We start from the raw sequence: 15,932 nt of genomic DNA, 5'->3' as shown, positions 1-15,932 counted from the left end.
TCTAGGCTTCTTATTCTTCTTTTTCTAACGCGTTTAATGCAGCTTCAACCGTTTAACGTAGAAACTTCATTCAAACTATGTTACGTAGGTCTTACTTAGGACAAGTCGTGCTATGTATTTTCAGCTTTGTAACTTTTTATACTTTTTAAACTATTAATTAAAAACTGTTAAAAATTTCCCCATAGACTTAACATGGGCTGATGACATCACAATAGAGCCGTTAAGCAATTAGAATCCTATGGCAGGTGTTCGGGCCACCTGGACCAACTGCCAGTCTCAGGCTTTAAGCATACAAACTGGCCCTATTAAGACTACACATCCTGTTCAACTGCTTCCTCTGCCAAAAACTGTTTCAAAATAAAAATCCTCACTACAATATTTCACTGTTAAACAATTTAACCCTTTAAACTAAGTAGCCAACTTTTCGTGTCACTTTTCTCACCTAAAACAAGTTTTGCATCTACAACTTTATATTCGAAAAAATAGTTTTCAGGATGCTTCAATACACACAATTTCTCTTCTCTTCTCAGAGAAATTATCATTTTTTAAATGTTATTTTAACAAATCTAAAAAGGGCGTGGTTACACCTCTGATTGATAGCTCTTTCTGCAGACATGACCAAAGCATCTCCCCCCTTAGTTGTTTGCGAGAGACATCGTTGTTAGTTGTGACATTCTTTGTGAAAAAAGATATGCGCTGTTCTTTCGTAGATGCTAAGTATATTAGCTTCTAGCATGCTAAATCACACTAACATTAACCAGTTGATAGGCAAAGTAAAAAGGCTCTGCTATAAGTTAATCCAAAGTAACGTTAGCCATAGTCACCATCATTTAGTCCTACTTGTTTCAAATGGTTTAACATAACCAGTGATTACCGCCACCATGGTTGCAACTTCATTTTAATACTACACTTTAATACCAATGTGTGGTTTAATGTTCTGCATTATGTCCAATATTGGCTGCATCAGTAGCTATCTGCTCCGGATTGCCAGGTTGCCACTAATCAGAGTCTGATTCAGTGTAGTCCACGTGAGATAGGATGACCAACATCATCTACAGTCAGCCTGGAAGTCTAGTTAGAGCAGCTGATGGATCTTTAGGTGAAGTCATGCTGTCTCTCCCTTGATGCACATCATTGTAAATAAAACTCTGTTCCTGATTATTCATACTATTCGTCTGACTGGGTCTCTATTCATCTGTGGTATCAAAATTAGCATCAGGTGTTTAGTTTCTTTAACGTTAACTTTTGCTTAGTTTTGCGTGAATGGCAGCAAACGTCACCTAGATCTTTACACTTACCCCCCCTATTTTGAGTTTTTGCTCGAAATTGCACACCGTCTACTAACAATGGCCCTGTTTCCACATACTTTGACTTATATTCAAGTGCTTGACCTCTTTTGAAAGCAGTGGCCTAGTTGATTATTTTGGTACCAATGGATTGACTGTGTGATGAACTGTCAGAGAGTGGCAAAGGGTAGAATGATTAGGCGGTTTTGTACATCTCTGGAAATGACCACATTCTGCCCTTCTATTTTGTTTTGGAAACACAACTGAGGCCCACTACCAGGTCTTGTGAGTCTGTATCTCAAAGTAAATCAATATAGGCTGAAATATGAGTACTTTAGACCCTTATCTGCTCATATGAATTTCCCCTTGGGGATCAATAAAGTATCCATCTATCTATCTATCATCTATCTATCTATGTTTTGTAAAATGCCCTATGGAAACTCCCCATAGGACTTTTGGCTACCCAAAATGCATACTGAAAATAAAATGCTTACTGTGTGGCAACCTCTTAGTGTAGAAGCATAATCCTGGTCTCAAATGAAAGGTAACACTTTGAGGTTTCCTGTAGACTATTTGGAATGTACTGTATGTCAGGATTTCTGATATAGAATGACTACACAAAATATGGAATGATTACACAAATGTCTCTATTTTTGCATTTTATTTGTTGGTTCAATGGGTGTGTATAAGATGGACTATACATCTGCACAACTAATATTGGATAAAACAACATGAATGTTCAATTTCTAAGGATTCCTGTGAATACCCAATATGCTGTATCTACTTATTGCTAAGGGATATACACTGCAGCATTTTTGATCAAATTTAACTGAGACATAGTAAGATTAATCTAATAATGTAAAGCACTATACAGATTGTACATGAAAAATTTTGTCATATATGGATTCCCAAGAGTTCAAGCTTTTAATGGTGTATAATATTACTATGCTACATAGCAATATGGTGCATACAATTGATTTAGAATGTTGGGGAAGTTGGGGGCACTACAATTGTCCCGCCTGCAGGACACCCGAAGTGTAAACTGCTAGCCAGCTAGGTCGACAACCTTAGTATGACAATTTACTAATTAGCGATAAACTCGGCTTGATCCAAGGATTCTAACAGTACCTCATTTTTTAAAACCGGGCCTACGGGGGGAGGGTGGTCATATAATGTGTTGAACTCGACTTGATCCAAGGATTTTAACAGTGCCTCATTTTTGAAAATTGGGCATACAGTAAAAAGTAACGTGCATTAATGCAACGCCCAAATGCCTTGGCTAATTGCAGCGCCCCCAAGGGTTCAAAGGACAACACATTTCTTGTGCATCCTCACATCCGAAACGCCAAAGCTCATTTTTACTAGTTGCAGCGACCCCTAGGTCAAAGGGCACCAAATTATATGTGTGCCCTCACAATGGAGTCCCTGTAACAAGTTTTGTTTTGATACAGAAAGTGTCGCTGAGATATGAGCTAACTTCCTGTAACTCTAGCGCCCCCCTAGTGGTCAAAAGACACCAAATATATTGTGCATGCTAAGGATGGGGTCCTAAGTCCATATACCAAGTTTGGTTTCGACACGTGAAAGCATTGCTGAGATGTGAGCCTACTTCCTGTTTGGCGGCTTCGGATCGGACAAAATTTGTGACCTGTGAAACTTGAGTTTCGCTTTCATTAAAAAAAAACATGACGATACATAGGAAATGTCCATATATGGATCACATAGTGTCATAAAGGATAAACAGAGCTTTCCAACGGTACTACACATGATATGTTTCGGATCACGGTTGCGGTAGTGCATGCAAGGTTAGAATGCTAACTTTTGATGAATTTAGGAGAAATGTACAGGCGTGAGTAAACACAATGTAATGAAAATAAACACCTAGACACCTAAGGTGACTAGGTGAAATAAACACATAGACACCTAAACACCCAGTAGTGTGACAGAATGCTAATGTAGCAAACTAGCCCAAAATCTCAAAATTGGCCAGTGCATGAAAAAACAATGTTTTCACCTGCCGTGTCTCGCCTTTAGAAGAACAATAGTGTGTTGCTTTCAGCTAATGAGAAAACGTAAGAATAACAATAGTGTGCCGCTTTCAGCAAGTACACTAATAATAGGAAAACGTAGAATCACAATGGGACTTCGCAGCTTCGCTGGAAATGGACCTACTACATCAGAATACTCTGTAAATATTTTACACATATTCAGGAAGCTACTTTGCTGTTAAGTGAGTGATGTGTTTACAAAAGGATAGTCTCATTCTAAGGATTCTAAGTGGTACTGCATTAAAGACACTGTTTTTAGGGCATAAGAAAATACCACATTATGATGATAATACATGAAATAAAAGAAATAAAAACATTAAAAATTGATTTAGCATCAACCTGATATTAATATTCTTCTAGCTTCTACATCTTTGTGTAGGCTACTGATAAATAAAGTACCAAGCAATGGCCCCTGGCTTTTGATACCAAGGCAGTTAAATGACACATTGCAATTTACAATATGTGTGAGTTCAGGGGCATACTGCAAGTTCAAGTTTGTGTGACATCAATAAAGAAAATAGAAACAAAATGCTGTACAGCCTCAAGTATGAATGAAGTCACATTAACAGAAGGTTCGAAATGGAATGACACAGTCCTATATATACAGTCTATGGGTTGGACTAACAGAAGTTTACCGTTCCCTAAAGGTGATTTTATGGTTTGACAATAATAAGCATTAAGACCTCAAGTAAACGTTTTGGGGACCACTAGATGTATGAAGCAGCTGTCTGCATGGTGGCTCATAGACACATTTCTCTCTCTAAGGCTGGTTACATCATGAAGTCATTGTCCATTTCAAGCCTCAAGCTTTTAAGTGTATATGCTTTGAAATAAACTACATATATGCATTTTCACATGTATGTGAAGTAGGGGGACAAGCAATATGTTTGCAATTTACTAATCTTACTAGATTTAGTCATATAATTGACTATTATTTCACTATTGCCCCATACAATTTTCACTTACCACACTGAGGGCTTCCAACATAGGCTTTTCTTGTCACAGTTTGACTGACAGCAGCAGGTCTATGCTGCTCTTATTTAAACTCTGTGAAACTCTAGCAGTGTTGTGATACTGAAGCTACTATTGGCATCATACGTTGAAATGGAAACTATTAGTTTCATCTTGAATTTTAAAAGCTTTGTATGGGCATACTTCAATGTGAATTGAATTTAGGGTTGCCAACTTTCTGATATGAGAATGGGGGCAGGGGGTATTGATATAACCTATGTGTGGTGTGTGTGTGTGTATTGCAAGATGTGCGTATATGATGTATAATGTATTGTTTTAATAAGTAGTGCATCATTTTACAAAATTGTGGGCAATAAAAATAAAAAAAGGAAAAAAAATTCTTGCAATGACGCCTCCAGGGCTCTGTATTGAAGTAATGTAGTCTACTAGCCTACTCATTTTCTATCTGGTGCAAAACAAGAATAATTTCGATGCAAAAACATTTAATAAAGAAACTGTCTGTAGCTGTAGAGTGTGTTGTCATGGTTGTGTAGCAACGGGTTTGCGGGTGTTCCTGGTAGTGGGTTTAGGAATAGCAGACTGAGAGTTTGGTACCAGTGAACACGTGAAGTAAAGAGTGGCATCTTCAACCTAGCCTGTTGCTTGTTGAGTTATTACGCGCTCATCTACATGGTGTCAGAATGGAGCAAGGACTCTGACGGATAGACCCCCTAATCTTTGAAGAAAACGTCGCGGAAAACTGGATCAAGCTTAAAAAAGAATGGCAACTTGACTTATGACTTATTTTTTCATTTGTTGGATTATCTTTCTTGGGATTTGGATTACTATTTGCATTATATAGGAACAAAGACTGAGTTAAAACGAACTGAATTAACGACTTGACGGGGAATACAAACGGACTGAGATTAATATGCAGCCTGCTCTATATGAAGGCCCTTTCTTCTTTTCTCACACCATCTAGCGAATAAATAACACGATTAATAGTACAAACGGTGTTGGTGATCTTTTTAATTTGTTGTAATACATTGAATTGTTACATGTCCTCAGAGGTCAAGGTCTAGTTCACTCCAGGGCACTGAAGGTTAAGGCATACTCAAACACTTTACATTGCATGTATTTCATTTAAATTAGTGTCCATCTACAGAAAACTAACAAAACATCAAACAGAACAAGAAAAGTAACAAAAAACGAATAGACAGTACACCTTTCATAAAGTCTTTTCCTAGAAATTTTACTGTTGAATATAGGTCATGACCAGAAATCTATACCATACAGAACAAGTCTCTTTAACAGGGTCTGAAAAAGATAAATGCTGTTTTTGAGTACTACCTTGACCTTTAATATGTTCCCTCAAAATATATAGAATGTAAATAATAAGGTAAATAGAAAAGGATTTAGAGTAAGAACACCAATTTCCAGCCTGTTGCATCACATGCAATTCATTAATGTTACAACTGTTCAGGGACTGGATGTGACATCTGAAATATTTCAACAAAATGGGCAATGTTTACAATAGCTGATGGGGCCTGCCATGTGTTATTATTAAAATATTTAAAAAGCTGTGTGAGATTTTATGAAAATAGAATCAAACTGGTTTCTAAGTAATCTTCTGAATCACTGAATTTATTTGCGGGAATTTGGCTGTCTTCAATAACTGAGTCTTGTGTTTTTCTCTGATGCTGATTCTGAACTATTTTTGTTGTTTTGTCTTTGCATGTCGCCATGGATGAGGATCCATCTGCTTGAAGAACCGCCTGTAGGCCATCATAGAACCTGAATTGGAAACCAATGGATAGCAATTTTCAATCATCTGAGAAGACACATTTGAAAGAAACAATACATTATAGATTTGATGAAGGGAGAAAATACCTTTTTATTCTGGTGACATTCTCTGCCATTTTCTGATTAGCAGTCTGCACTAGGAAGTGGATGTAGTTCTCATTCACCAAGATCTCCCCCTTGTGGCTAAGTGGAACTTCAAGACAGTGGGTACTGCGAACAGCCTTTGGATATGAAAGATCAACACATTTAACAGACAAAATTAGAAACAACTTTGAAGAGGTAACACAGAGGAATTAATACACTCGCAACACTGGTTCTAACAAACAACAAACCAGGGCATAAGCCTAAATTGTATACTAGGGCCTTTGGCGCTTTCCAGAGTGAACCATTACCTAGTTTAAGTGTTTCTGACCAAGTACAATAGTGATCAAAATATCTTTATGCAATGCTCTTTGTGGTGTACATGAACCCACGGTCCACTTCTACTAAATTAGGGCCTGGTATCATTTGATTCTGCATCTTCATTCCATTTTCCGTTTGAGTGGGAGTTAGTCTTCATAAGTTAGTAGTCCTCTTGACTGCTGCATTGTTCGCCAATGTATCTAGCCTAATGTACCTTGCCCTATGAAAGGTTTTCTAAGTCTTGTTACGTGGTTTCAAAGCTAGAACATTTTTTGTCACATCCAGCAAATATCTCACAATCCACTAGCTGTCTGTCCCTGTATACAAGCACGGGAGGGAGGGGAATACTTAGATAGATAGATAGATAGATAGATAGATACTTTATTGATCCCCATGGGGAAATTCAAGGGTCTCAGTAGCATACAGACATCACACACAACATGCACTTACAGCAGAAATGGTAAACATAAGTATAAGTATAAACATATAACTAAACTCCACTGTACAATAAAGACAGTAGAAGATAAGAAAGATAAGAAAACTAACAAAACTAAATACTAAATACACTATATAAATTAAATTAAATTAAGAAAGTCCAATGTGCTTGAGGGTAATCAAGCATAAGACGCTTGTAATGACAGGGCCGGGACTGGTAAGGTGCTAAAGGGAGTGAGTGTCATGGTGAAGGTGCAAAAAGTAGTTCAACCATAGTCCTTTAGTTATGTGTGCATGGCAAGGTGCTCAAGAGAGTGTCATGGTGAAGGTGCAAAAAGTAGTCCAACATTAGTCCATAACAGTGCAACAGTGCAATAATAAGGTCTAGAGACCAACATAAATAATATGGACAAATAGGAGAGTAAAGTATAATGTAGACAAGGTAAAATAAAAAACTATTTCAGTGCAAGAACAGGTTGAGGTAATAGGGTTATAGCCATTCATTCATTCACTTAAAACGTCAACAGAAGTGGCGTCACCCAACTGTGCTTAGAGGACCTTTAAAGTAAAGCCATATACTTTTTATTGATTTCCCCACAATCTTACAATAGCTTTTAAGAGGTTTATCATCAAGCAATGCAGTGCTTTGATATCACAATCATTAATGTAACTTTCTCCTAAAGTCTACTGACTGATATGCATGACTAGGATATATCCACATAATCATAAAATCACTGAAAGTATAGGCTCACCCAGCAATTTCCATACCATTATGATTTTGCCTCTCTTTCCAATTGACATGCCGGAGTTTCTGAAGCCAGAATTTACTGCCACAGAGTGCTGCAAAACAATACACAAGTGTACATAAAAAAGGGTTTGTTTCTAGAAAGGCCAAAAGGTCTTTTGTCTCCACCCTTCTCCTGAATCTGATTATTGGCCTGCTAATTGCTTCACCTGTGCCTCATTGTGTTCATTAAGAGCCACTTTCTGTAAGATTTAGGCATGTTGTGGTACATCACCCCTTTATTTTCCATTCAAACATTTTTTAGAATGGGACAGCACAACAAGGACAAACACTTTTTAGTCTTTGGAACCATTTAAAACTAAATTGTGGAGGTTTTCAAATTAATGTTGTATCAGAGGGTAAATAATAATAATAATAATAAAAAAATAATCTCAAGACAGAACCAGATGATGATTTGAGTGGAAGCTCAGAGTACGTATATCATTGACATCACCTGTTTTTATTGTGAAAAATAAAGTGAAACAATTAGAGTGCTTTTATGGAGCCCATCATGCAAGACACCATGATGGAGAAGTCTAACAAATAAAGCAGAGTTGTATAAATGTGCTGGGAGGTGCAGGGAAACTACAAAGTAGTACACAGAGTTTCAATAAAAGGAGTGGCCCTTGTTAACTTTCAGATACTGTAACTGAAAGGTTACCTGACTCTCCTCAGTTGACCGTGATGATATGATGCAAAAGGCACCTACTATGTCAACGATTAATGGAGGTTATAGAATGGTGACCCAAAAGATTTGAATGGTAAAGTCCTGAATTGTAACCTGTTTCAATTTTCCGCCCAGCCCCACGGCACTTTAAAAGTGTTTACAATATTACTCTTGTCTTGTCTGGCCATCTATCTGAGCCTGAAAAAGTTTCAATAGAAAAAAGGGGTCATAACATGTATCATAACATGAATGAATCTTACATACACCGTGTTTCAAATTATTATGCAAATTGGATTTAAGTGTCATTAACATTTTTTTTATTTTATTTAGTTTTTTCAATTAAACTCATGGATGGTATTGTGTCTCAGGACTCAGGACTACTATTCGGCCACCCCTTAACAATACTCACAAGCAGAAATGGTTGCAGTGGGCTCAAGAATACATGAAGACTAATTTTCAAATAGTTTTGTTTACGGTAGAGTGTCGTGCAACCCTAGATGGTCCAGATGGATGGAGTAATGGATGGCTGGTGAATGGCCACCATGTCCCAACGAGGCCGAGACGTCAGCAAGGAGGTGGCGGAGTCATGTTTTGGGCCGGAATCATGGGGAGAGAGCTGGTAGGCCCCTTTAAGTCCCTGACGATGTGAAAATGACCTCGGCAAAGTATGTAGAGTTTCTGACTGACCACTTTCTTCCGTGGTACAAAAAGAAGAACTGTGCCTTCCGTAGCAAAAATCATCTTTATGTATGACAATGCACCCTCTCATGCTGCAAAGAATACCTCTGCTATAGGCATAAAAGGAGGGAAACTCATGGTGTGGCCACCATCTTCCCCTGACCTCAACCCTATTGAGAACCTTTGGAGCATCATCAAGCAAAAGATCTATGAGGGTGGGAGGCAGTTCACATCCAAGCAGCAGCTCTGGGAGACTATTCTGACAGCTCTGGGAGGCTATTTATGCAAAGACATTAAAGCAGAAACTTAAAGCACAAGTTCAATGGATGCAAGAATTGTGAAGGTGATATCAATGAAGGGGTCATATGTTAACATGTAACTTGGCCTGTTAAGATGTTTTTGATTGAAATAACTTTTGAATTAATTTATATCACCTCCTAATGCTGCAAATTCAACAAATGGCCATTTTTAGTTCTTTACAATCTATAAAATGTCTTGAAACTCTGTTGTGCATAATAATTTGGAAGAGTGCATTTTGAGTTTTTTATTTTTGAAAACAAAATACTGTTATCATTAGTTGGTTTGTTCAATATGATGACTTGAAAATTATACTGACTGTTTTTTGCATCAACTATTTAGGAAAATCTGAGAAAAACGCAATTTGCATAATAATTTGGAACGCAGTGTAAAGTGGTTCTTAATAAACACATCAAGGAACAGGGGAAACAATAGGCTACGTGGACAAAAGGATCTTCAGGTAGCGGTGGAGCGTTAACTGTGTTGTAATGGCATCTTCTGTTATATTCGGCTCCTGCCATTGAATATCTTGTTTGCTCAACACTAACAACTTTAACAAACACATAAATCCTTCTTTATCATAACGTGCTGATTCATTAATTGCAACGCCCAACCGGGTCCATGTAGACACTACCGGTACATTAACAATAGGTGCAGGTTCAAGCACACCTGGGGGGTATTCCATCAACCTCAAGTCTCGCTAATTTTAGTGAGGTTAACGTGAATCCCAGCTTGGTAACTATGGGAATTTATGCCACAGAATTAACCTGGTCCGTAGCAGGTTAACTTTCAAGCTAAATTAAGCCGTGTTGCAAAAAAACCCAATCAGTCGGAAAACGAGTCCAAAAAGATGTTTTCGTCACCTGTAGCCTACAACTTCAAAAATAGAAGTAAAATGTTTTGTTCCGACAGGGTCACCAAGCATGGATTTACACACTCACTAGCTCCAAAGAATTTCTGAAGATTATGCGACTTAAAATGTTTTCACTTGACATGCGTGTGGTTCTAGGAATCTTGCTACTCTGTGTCATTTACGTTCTGTGATGGTGTAATGCATAGCGAGACAGCATAGGAAAGTGCATGTTCACAGGTTCGCTTCCCATGCGAAGTATTTAGGCTACATAGCATATTACTTTGAAAATGGCATTTTTAGTTATACTCTTTAATAAAAGACATGTCCTACTGGTGATAAAGGGCCATGCACATTTTGTAGGCTGTTCAGTGACAGTATTAGTGCTATTTTTGGCTGAAGAATGTGAATGAGAAAAAATGCACAAAAAATGAATGTTATCATTCACATCATACAAATGCCAAGGCATTTCACTGGCGTTATGGATGTGACAAAAAGTAAATTTTCCGTGGAATTGCCCTATACTATTTATTCATTCACTCGTTTTGTTCAAGAGTGAAGACAATCAAACTCGCAATGATTTCAAACCATTAGCATTGTTGTTTTAAATGTATGCTTTCATTATTCTCCAATTTCTGTAGGCAACTATCTATTTTTTTCTCTCGATGTTAAATTAGATGACTTTCGACAAAAATCCTGTAGATGGCGCGCTTGCAAATCAAACAGAAATTGTCTAGTATTGTCTTAATTTTACAACATATATTCTTTTTTGGTCAACTTTTCTACCTCGTGCACGAGCAGAGATGAAGCTGACCTAAACCGCGCTTGAATAAACGAGGCCAAGATGCCACTAACTTTAGTTAATGGAATGGCTTCAGCCCCAAGTGAAAGTCTACGCTAGTTCAAGCCAGGCTATTTCTGTTAAGCACCGCCTTCATTAGCGAGGTTGATGGAATACCCCCCTGGCTCCACCAGAAACAAACAACATCACAGAGAGCCTTTTGTGCATGTAGTCTTTGACCAGACCAATAATCAGATTCAGGTGAAGGGTGGAGACAGAGACATAAGGAACAGAAACACATAGCTATATAAACACAACAGCATATGGTATAAGTAAACAAGGCCAAAAACAACCTTGAAAAAGAAAACAATCACCCTGCCATGAAAACCATAAGTAATGATATCTCGGCAACAAACGAAAACCAAAGACCACACTTTCTGGACATGATGAGTAAATTACAAACTAACTTTTTTTTTCATTTTCGGCAAACAAAGTATCTACATAAAACGTAGAGCTGGAAAAGAGATTTAAAACTACATGAAAGCCATTTCTCTGTGACTAAAATGGCATTCATTTTGTTTCAACTATGCCTATTCCCTTTACCAATTTTCATGAGGCTGTCAGGTTTTCCCAGCATAAGCTACATGGAGGTCTGTTTTGTTAAATGTTTACGCATCTGATAGATAGGTGAACTTACCAGTAGTTTAGCACTTTCTATATCCTTGCACTGCACATGAAGTACAAATGGCTCAAACTTGAAAACAGCATTTCCACTTGCCTTCTGTAACCCCAAAACCTGTGACAGATAAACTAACTGTAAGTAGGCTACCATCGGATACCAACATTCTGTTGGTATCTTTCTTTATATGTCTTTAACACACTCATGGTTCTCTTCATATTGTATGAATCTTTCGCCTTTTACTAAAGATTTCCGTGGAAAGGACCACTATGATGGGGGCAGCCGTGGCCTACTGGTTAGCGCTTTAGACTTGTAACTGGAAGGTTGCCGGTTTCGAACCCCGACAAGTAGGAACGGCTGAAGTGCCCTTGAGCAAGGCACCTAACCCCTCACTGCTCCCCGAGCGCCGCTGTAGCAGGCAGCTCACTGCGTCGGGATTAGTGTGTGTGCTTCACCTCACTGTGTGTTCACTGTGTGCTGAGTGTGTTTCACTAATTCACGGATTGGGATAAATGCAGAGACCAAATTTCCCTCACTGGATCAAAAGAGTATACTTATATATACTTATACACAAGATAATGTTACAGACCACACTTGGTGGTGCAAAATATCGGAGTTTTGGTTGATTTGACCATCAGTTAACTTTGAAACATTCACCTTATTTTGGATAGACAATAGCAATATTTCATAGGAGTGAATAATGTCAAAAAATCCAGACTGGAGTAACTCAACATAGGCACCTCCGATATGTTTAGTGTTCTAAAGATGTCAAATATTTTTGTACATAATTTGTGTGAAAAGAATTATCTTATTATTATTTCACTTACCACGTCTGCCACTTTGCATTTCTGGTGTGTAACAAACAACCAAGAGCAATTCTGTTTCTGCACTCTCGAGCACTCTGAAAGCTTTTCAAAGAAAACTAATATAAGTTGGCAGTAAAAGCACAAATAACTTTAGCTGCAAAAGAGTAAATATTAGGTAAAGCATAAAGTAAAAAATAGTAAGGAAGTAGGTCTAAGTAGCCCAAGTCTTTATATAGTGCAAATCAGAGCCCTAAAGAGATATCTATATCTATCTATAAGGCTCTGGTGCAGAGTGTAACCCGAAATGCTCCACACGCAGTCAGTCATTAAGGCAATTTTTTTTTTTTTTAAAGTGAAAACAGACTGTTAGGATAGGTTGGGGTCATATGGTAGGGATATTACTGACTTTCAGGCAAGGCTTCAGTGATGTCACTTGGTTAAATTGCCACCTGACCTTTCGAGGAATCGGTTTTAAGATGCAACTAGTTTGGAGTCTCAGCTTGAGCTCAGGCCTGTTGACACATGCCATACAGAGACTGGCGTTTTGGGATGTGATTTGGACTAACCACCACATAGAATAAAACTGAACTGTAGCCTACAAGAACCAACACTTGGGCTAGCATAGTATGGCTGGTATAGGAGCACCGGGCCGGGAGTGCGAAGATGCCGCAGGTATCTGACCACTCTCTGATGCTCCTGCCAAGCTGACATACACACACGCACACACAACAGTTAGGACCTTCTTCCAAGTTTGTGCACCACACGCTGGCTTGTAGGGTATCTCTTAGGTCTTTCTGTGTTTGTTTTCTGTTTGTGTTACAAGTTGCGGGAGGCTTTTATTTTAATTTATCATACCCTAGACAGCTGAGAGCTTGGGCCTGCACCCTGTCCTAACACAGACAAAAAACAAGATGCCAGATGGAGCGGCCTGACTCGCAAGTGTACCCGTAACAGACATTAACCCATGTAAGTTGTTCATATATTTGTTAATGTTCCCAGGTCTGGTGGACCCACCAAATTATTAGGCTTTTAAATCAATGCAGCCATAATAAGTAAAAATACTTAGGCTATCAGATGTTTACTTTAGATCAAATACCAATGATATAAACATCATTTATGGTTCATATTTGCCAATTACCCCTGTGAGATCACATTTATGATCATATGAATAATTTTCATTCATTTTTTGCATTATTTCCTAGGGTTACTGATGCTTATTTCTTAGAACTTAGTCAGAATAGGTGCATGAAATGCACTTGCAGCAGATGCAAGTGGGAACAGCAGATGCAGAAAGACAACATTCCCACACACACACATAGAGCCTGTTTATTAGACATTCTCTGGTAATACGATTTTGTTCACGAGTGGTGGCACGGTTCGACACGTGATCGTTTGACACCAATACGGTAGCTGCTTTTTGTCAACAGAATGGCAAGATGGCTGCCCCCGTGGTTAGATTCAACGTTATCGATAAAGAGGAAAACACGAAAATCCTCTAAAGTGGGTCTAATGGATTCCAAACAGTGCATAGGCCTTACAGCGCCGGTACAACACAACGCCGGGGGAAAAGCGGCCGCATTGAGAGCCACTTCCAAGTAGCCCATTACACGGATCCAGTAGACCCGAACACCCAAATACATGCCTGTGTGTGTAGCAAACATTGAAATCGGGTCCCACAGACACAAACACCTAACAAGGGTTAAGGCATAAACTAATAAATGAACGAATAACAAAAAAGTTAAATACGCTATATTGTTTTTCTTACCCCATCAATTAGAATAATTCTTCCCGAACAAGAGCTTGTGGTGAAGTAGTTTGAAGAATCGTTTATAAGGCAGACAACCGGATAAATTTCGTCGTCAATGTTCCCTTTCTTGCTAAAATCAACTTTGCTGAAACATTGCCTCTTCCATTGCTTAAATGCATTTTCGTGGTCCATATCGATAACTGGACAACATGAATATAGTTAGAAAATATCTAAACAGCCTCTCTAAAATTAAGAGATGTGAAGTCGTTGTTGCAGCATGTTGATTCCGGGAGGATTGTCAATATACTTAATTCGATGCCGCGCTGCGCAGATATGGCTGAGCATGCTGGACTCACAAACAACTTTGACGAGATTTGGAAAAGATTCTTAAAATATTGGAGTCTTTTAACGAATGCCTCCCATTCAAGCTTTACTCAAACGACTACAATCTTTCAAGAGTCTTTCCCAAATCTTGTCAGTTGTTTGTGTAAGGAGCCCCTTAGCTAAATTAATGTTTGCATTGTGCAAAAGTCCAGCGTGCGTTCAGCCAGGTCTGCGCAGGGTTGCATGAAGTTGAATTAGCCTATTGCTGGTTCAACTTCTGGACAGAGTTAATAGGCTACCAAAATAAAAGGCATGTGCACGCTCTACCACAACCACTATGGCCACAAAGGGTAATGTAACTTCGGACTACAATAAGAATCAATCACCTCTCAGTTTATAATGTGATTGTAATTTTGACCAAGTTTTAAATATAAGTCAAGTGAATTGCAATGAGAAGGTCTTGGGTTCAAACCTCACCTTACACACATATTCATTATTCTGAACCTCAGGCATCTATGTGGTAACCTGACAATAGCCAGATGAATGTCGTTCCGCTTAGCTCCGCCTAGCTTCACTCACATCCATCTGGGACCTCTTCCATTGAGAGTGATTTCTGCAACCGACTTTATGGTTCAACCAATCAGGACGCAGGGCGGGAGTTTCATAGATGTGACATAGCGTAGAAGCGACTGTGAGACTGTTATCAGCGTCACGGGTTGGCTTCAATGTGAGTGGTTGAAGTAGCACGTCAATAGATGACGGACAAGTGGCTTATTCAATCATATGCAAGCATTTTTTGATTAGGCCCAGCCTTCTGAAGCAACACTTCAATGGATCGGTTCCAGATGGATGAGTGGAGCTAGGTGGAGCGAAATTCATCTGGCTATTGTCAGGTTATCTATGTGGCACAGTGGTTAACATATTTAAGCAATAAACCCCAAGTTTATGGATTGCAGCATAACACTCAATCATTTATGTAAGGGCAAGGCATGAAATTGGCACCCGCCCACACGGCAAATGCGGGTAACTTTTGTGATTGGCGGGTGAAACTGTCCATTTACCTGCCACGTTGGCGGGTAGCCAATAAGACAACACAACACTGAGCAAGGAGATGCACTGTCGGGATTGGCGTATGTGGGCAAATTAAGCTGAAGCACTGAACCACTTTGAACAGTTGATTCGAAAATGGGATTATTTGATTCGAGAATTCGATTATTCATTACTCGAAGCTTCAGTAACAGCAACCTCTCCTGGTGAAAAGCCAAGACTGCATCTAAATTATTCCGGCTAGATAGTGGACAGGAAGCTTTACTAGTGAAATAATGGGATATCATTGTTTTTACAAATAAAGATTGATCCGGAGCAATCAGAATAAAGTTTCCCTTTGTCTCTCT

General features: G+C 38.7%; 1 protein-coding gene and 1 pseudogene across 2 annotated transcripts; one reads left to right on the top strand and one right to left on the bottom strand.

The window, feature by feature from the left end:
- Positions 1–5,299: 5,299 nt before the first annotated feature.
- Positions 5,300–14,750, bottom strand: tyw3 (tRNA-yW synthesizing protein 3 homolog (S. cerevisiae)). 2 transcript variants are annotated; one of them, XM_048263616.1, is made up of 6 exons: positions 14,233–14,731; positions 12,489–12,569; positions 11,680–11,778; positions 7,694–7,765; positions 6,176–6,309; positions 5,300–6,079 (listed from the first exon to the last, which is right to left on the bottom strand). In XM_048263616.1, the coding sequence occupies exons 1-6, from the start codon at positions 14,404–14,406 to the stop codon at positions 5,878–5,880; spliced, it is 762 nt and encodes a 253-aa protein (XP_048119573.1). In that variant the 5' UTR covers positions 14,407–14,731; the 3' UTR covers positions 5,300–5,877. The 2 variants fall into 2 exon arrangements, with proteins under 2 accessions (XP_048119573.1, XP_048119581.1); XM_048263624.1 differs by lacking the exon at positions 12,489–12,569 and having other exon boundaries at positions 14,233–14,750.
- LOC125308573 lies at positions 11,862–11,984 on the top strand (annotated as a pseudogene).
- Positions 14,751–15,932: the final 1,182 nt, after the last annotated feature.

The sequence above is a fragment of the Alosa alosa genome, chromosome 1, assembly GCF_017589495.1.
Source record: "Alosa alosa isolate M-15738 ecotype Scorff River chromosome 1, AALO_Geno_1.1, whole genome shotgun sequence".
NCBI classification, from domain to species: Eukaryota; Metazoa; Chordata; class Actinopteri; order Clupeiformes; family Clupeidae; genus Alosa; species Alosa alosa.
This window is presented reverse-complemented; position numbering and strand designations above follow the sequence as displayed.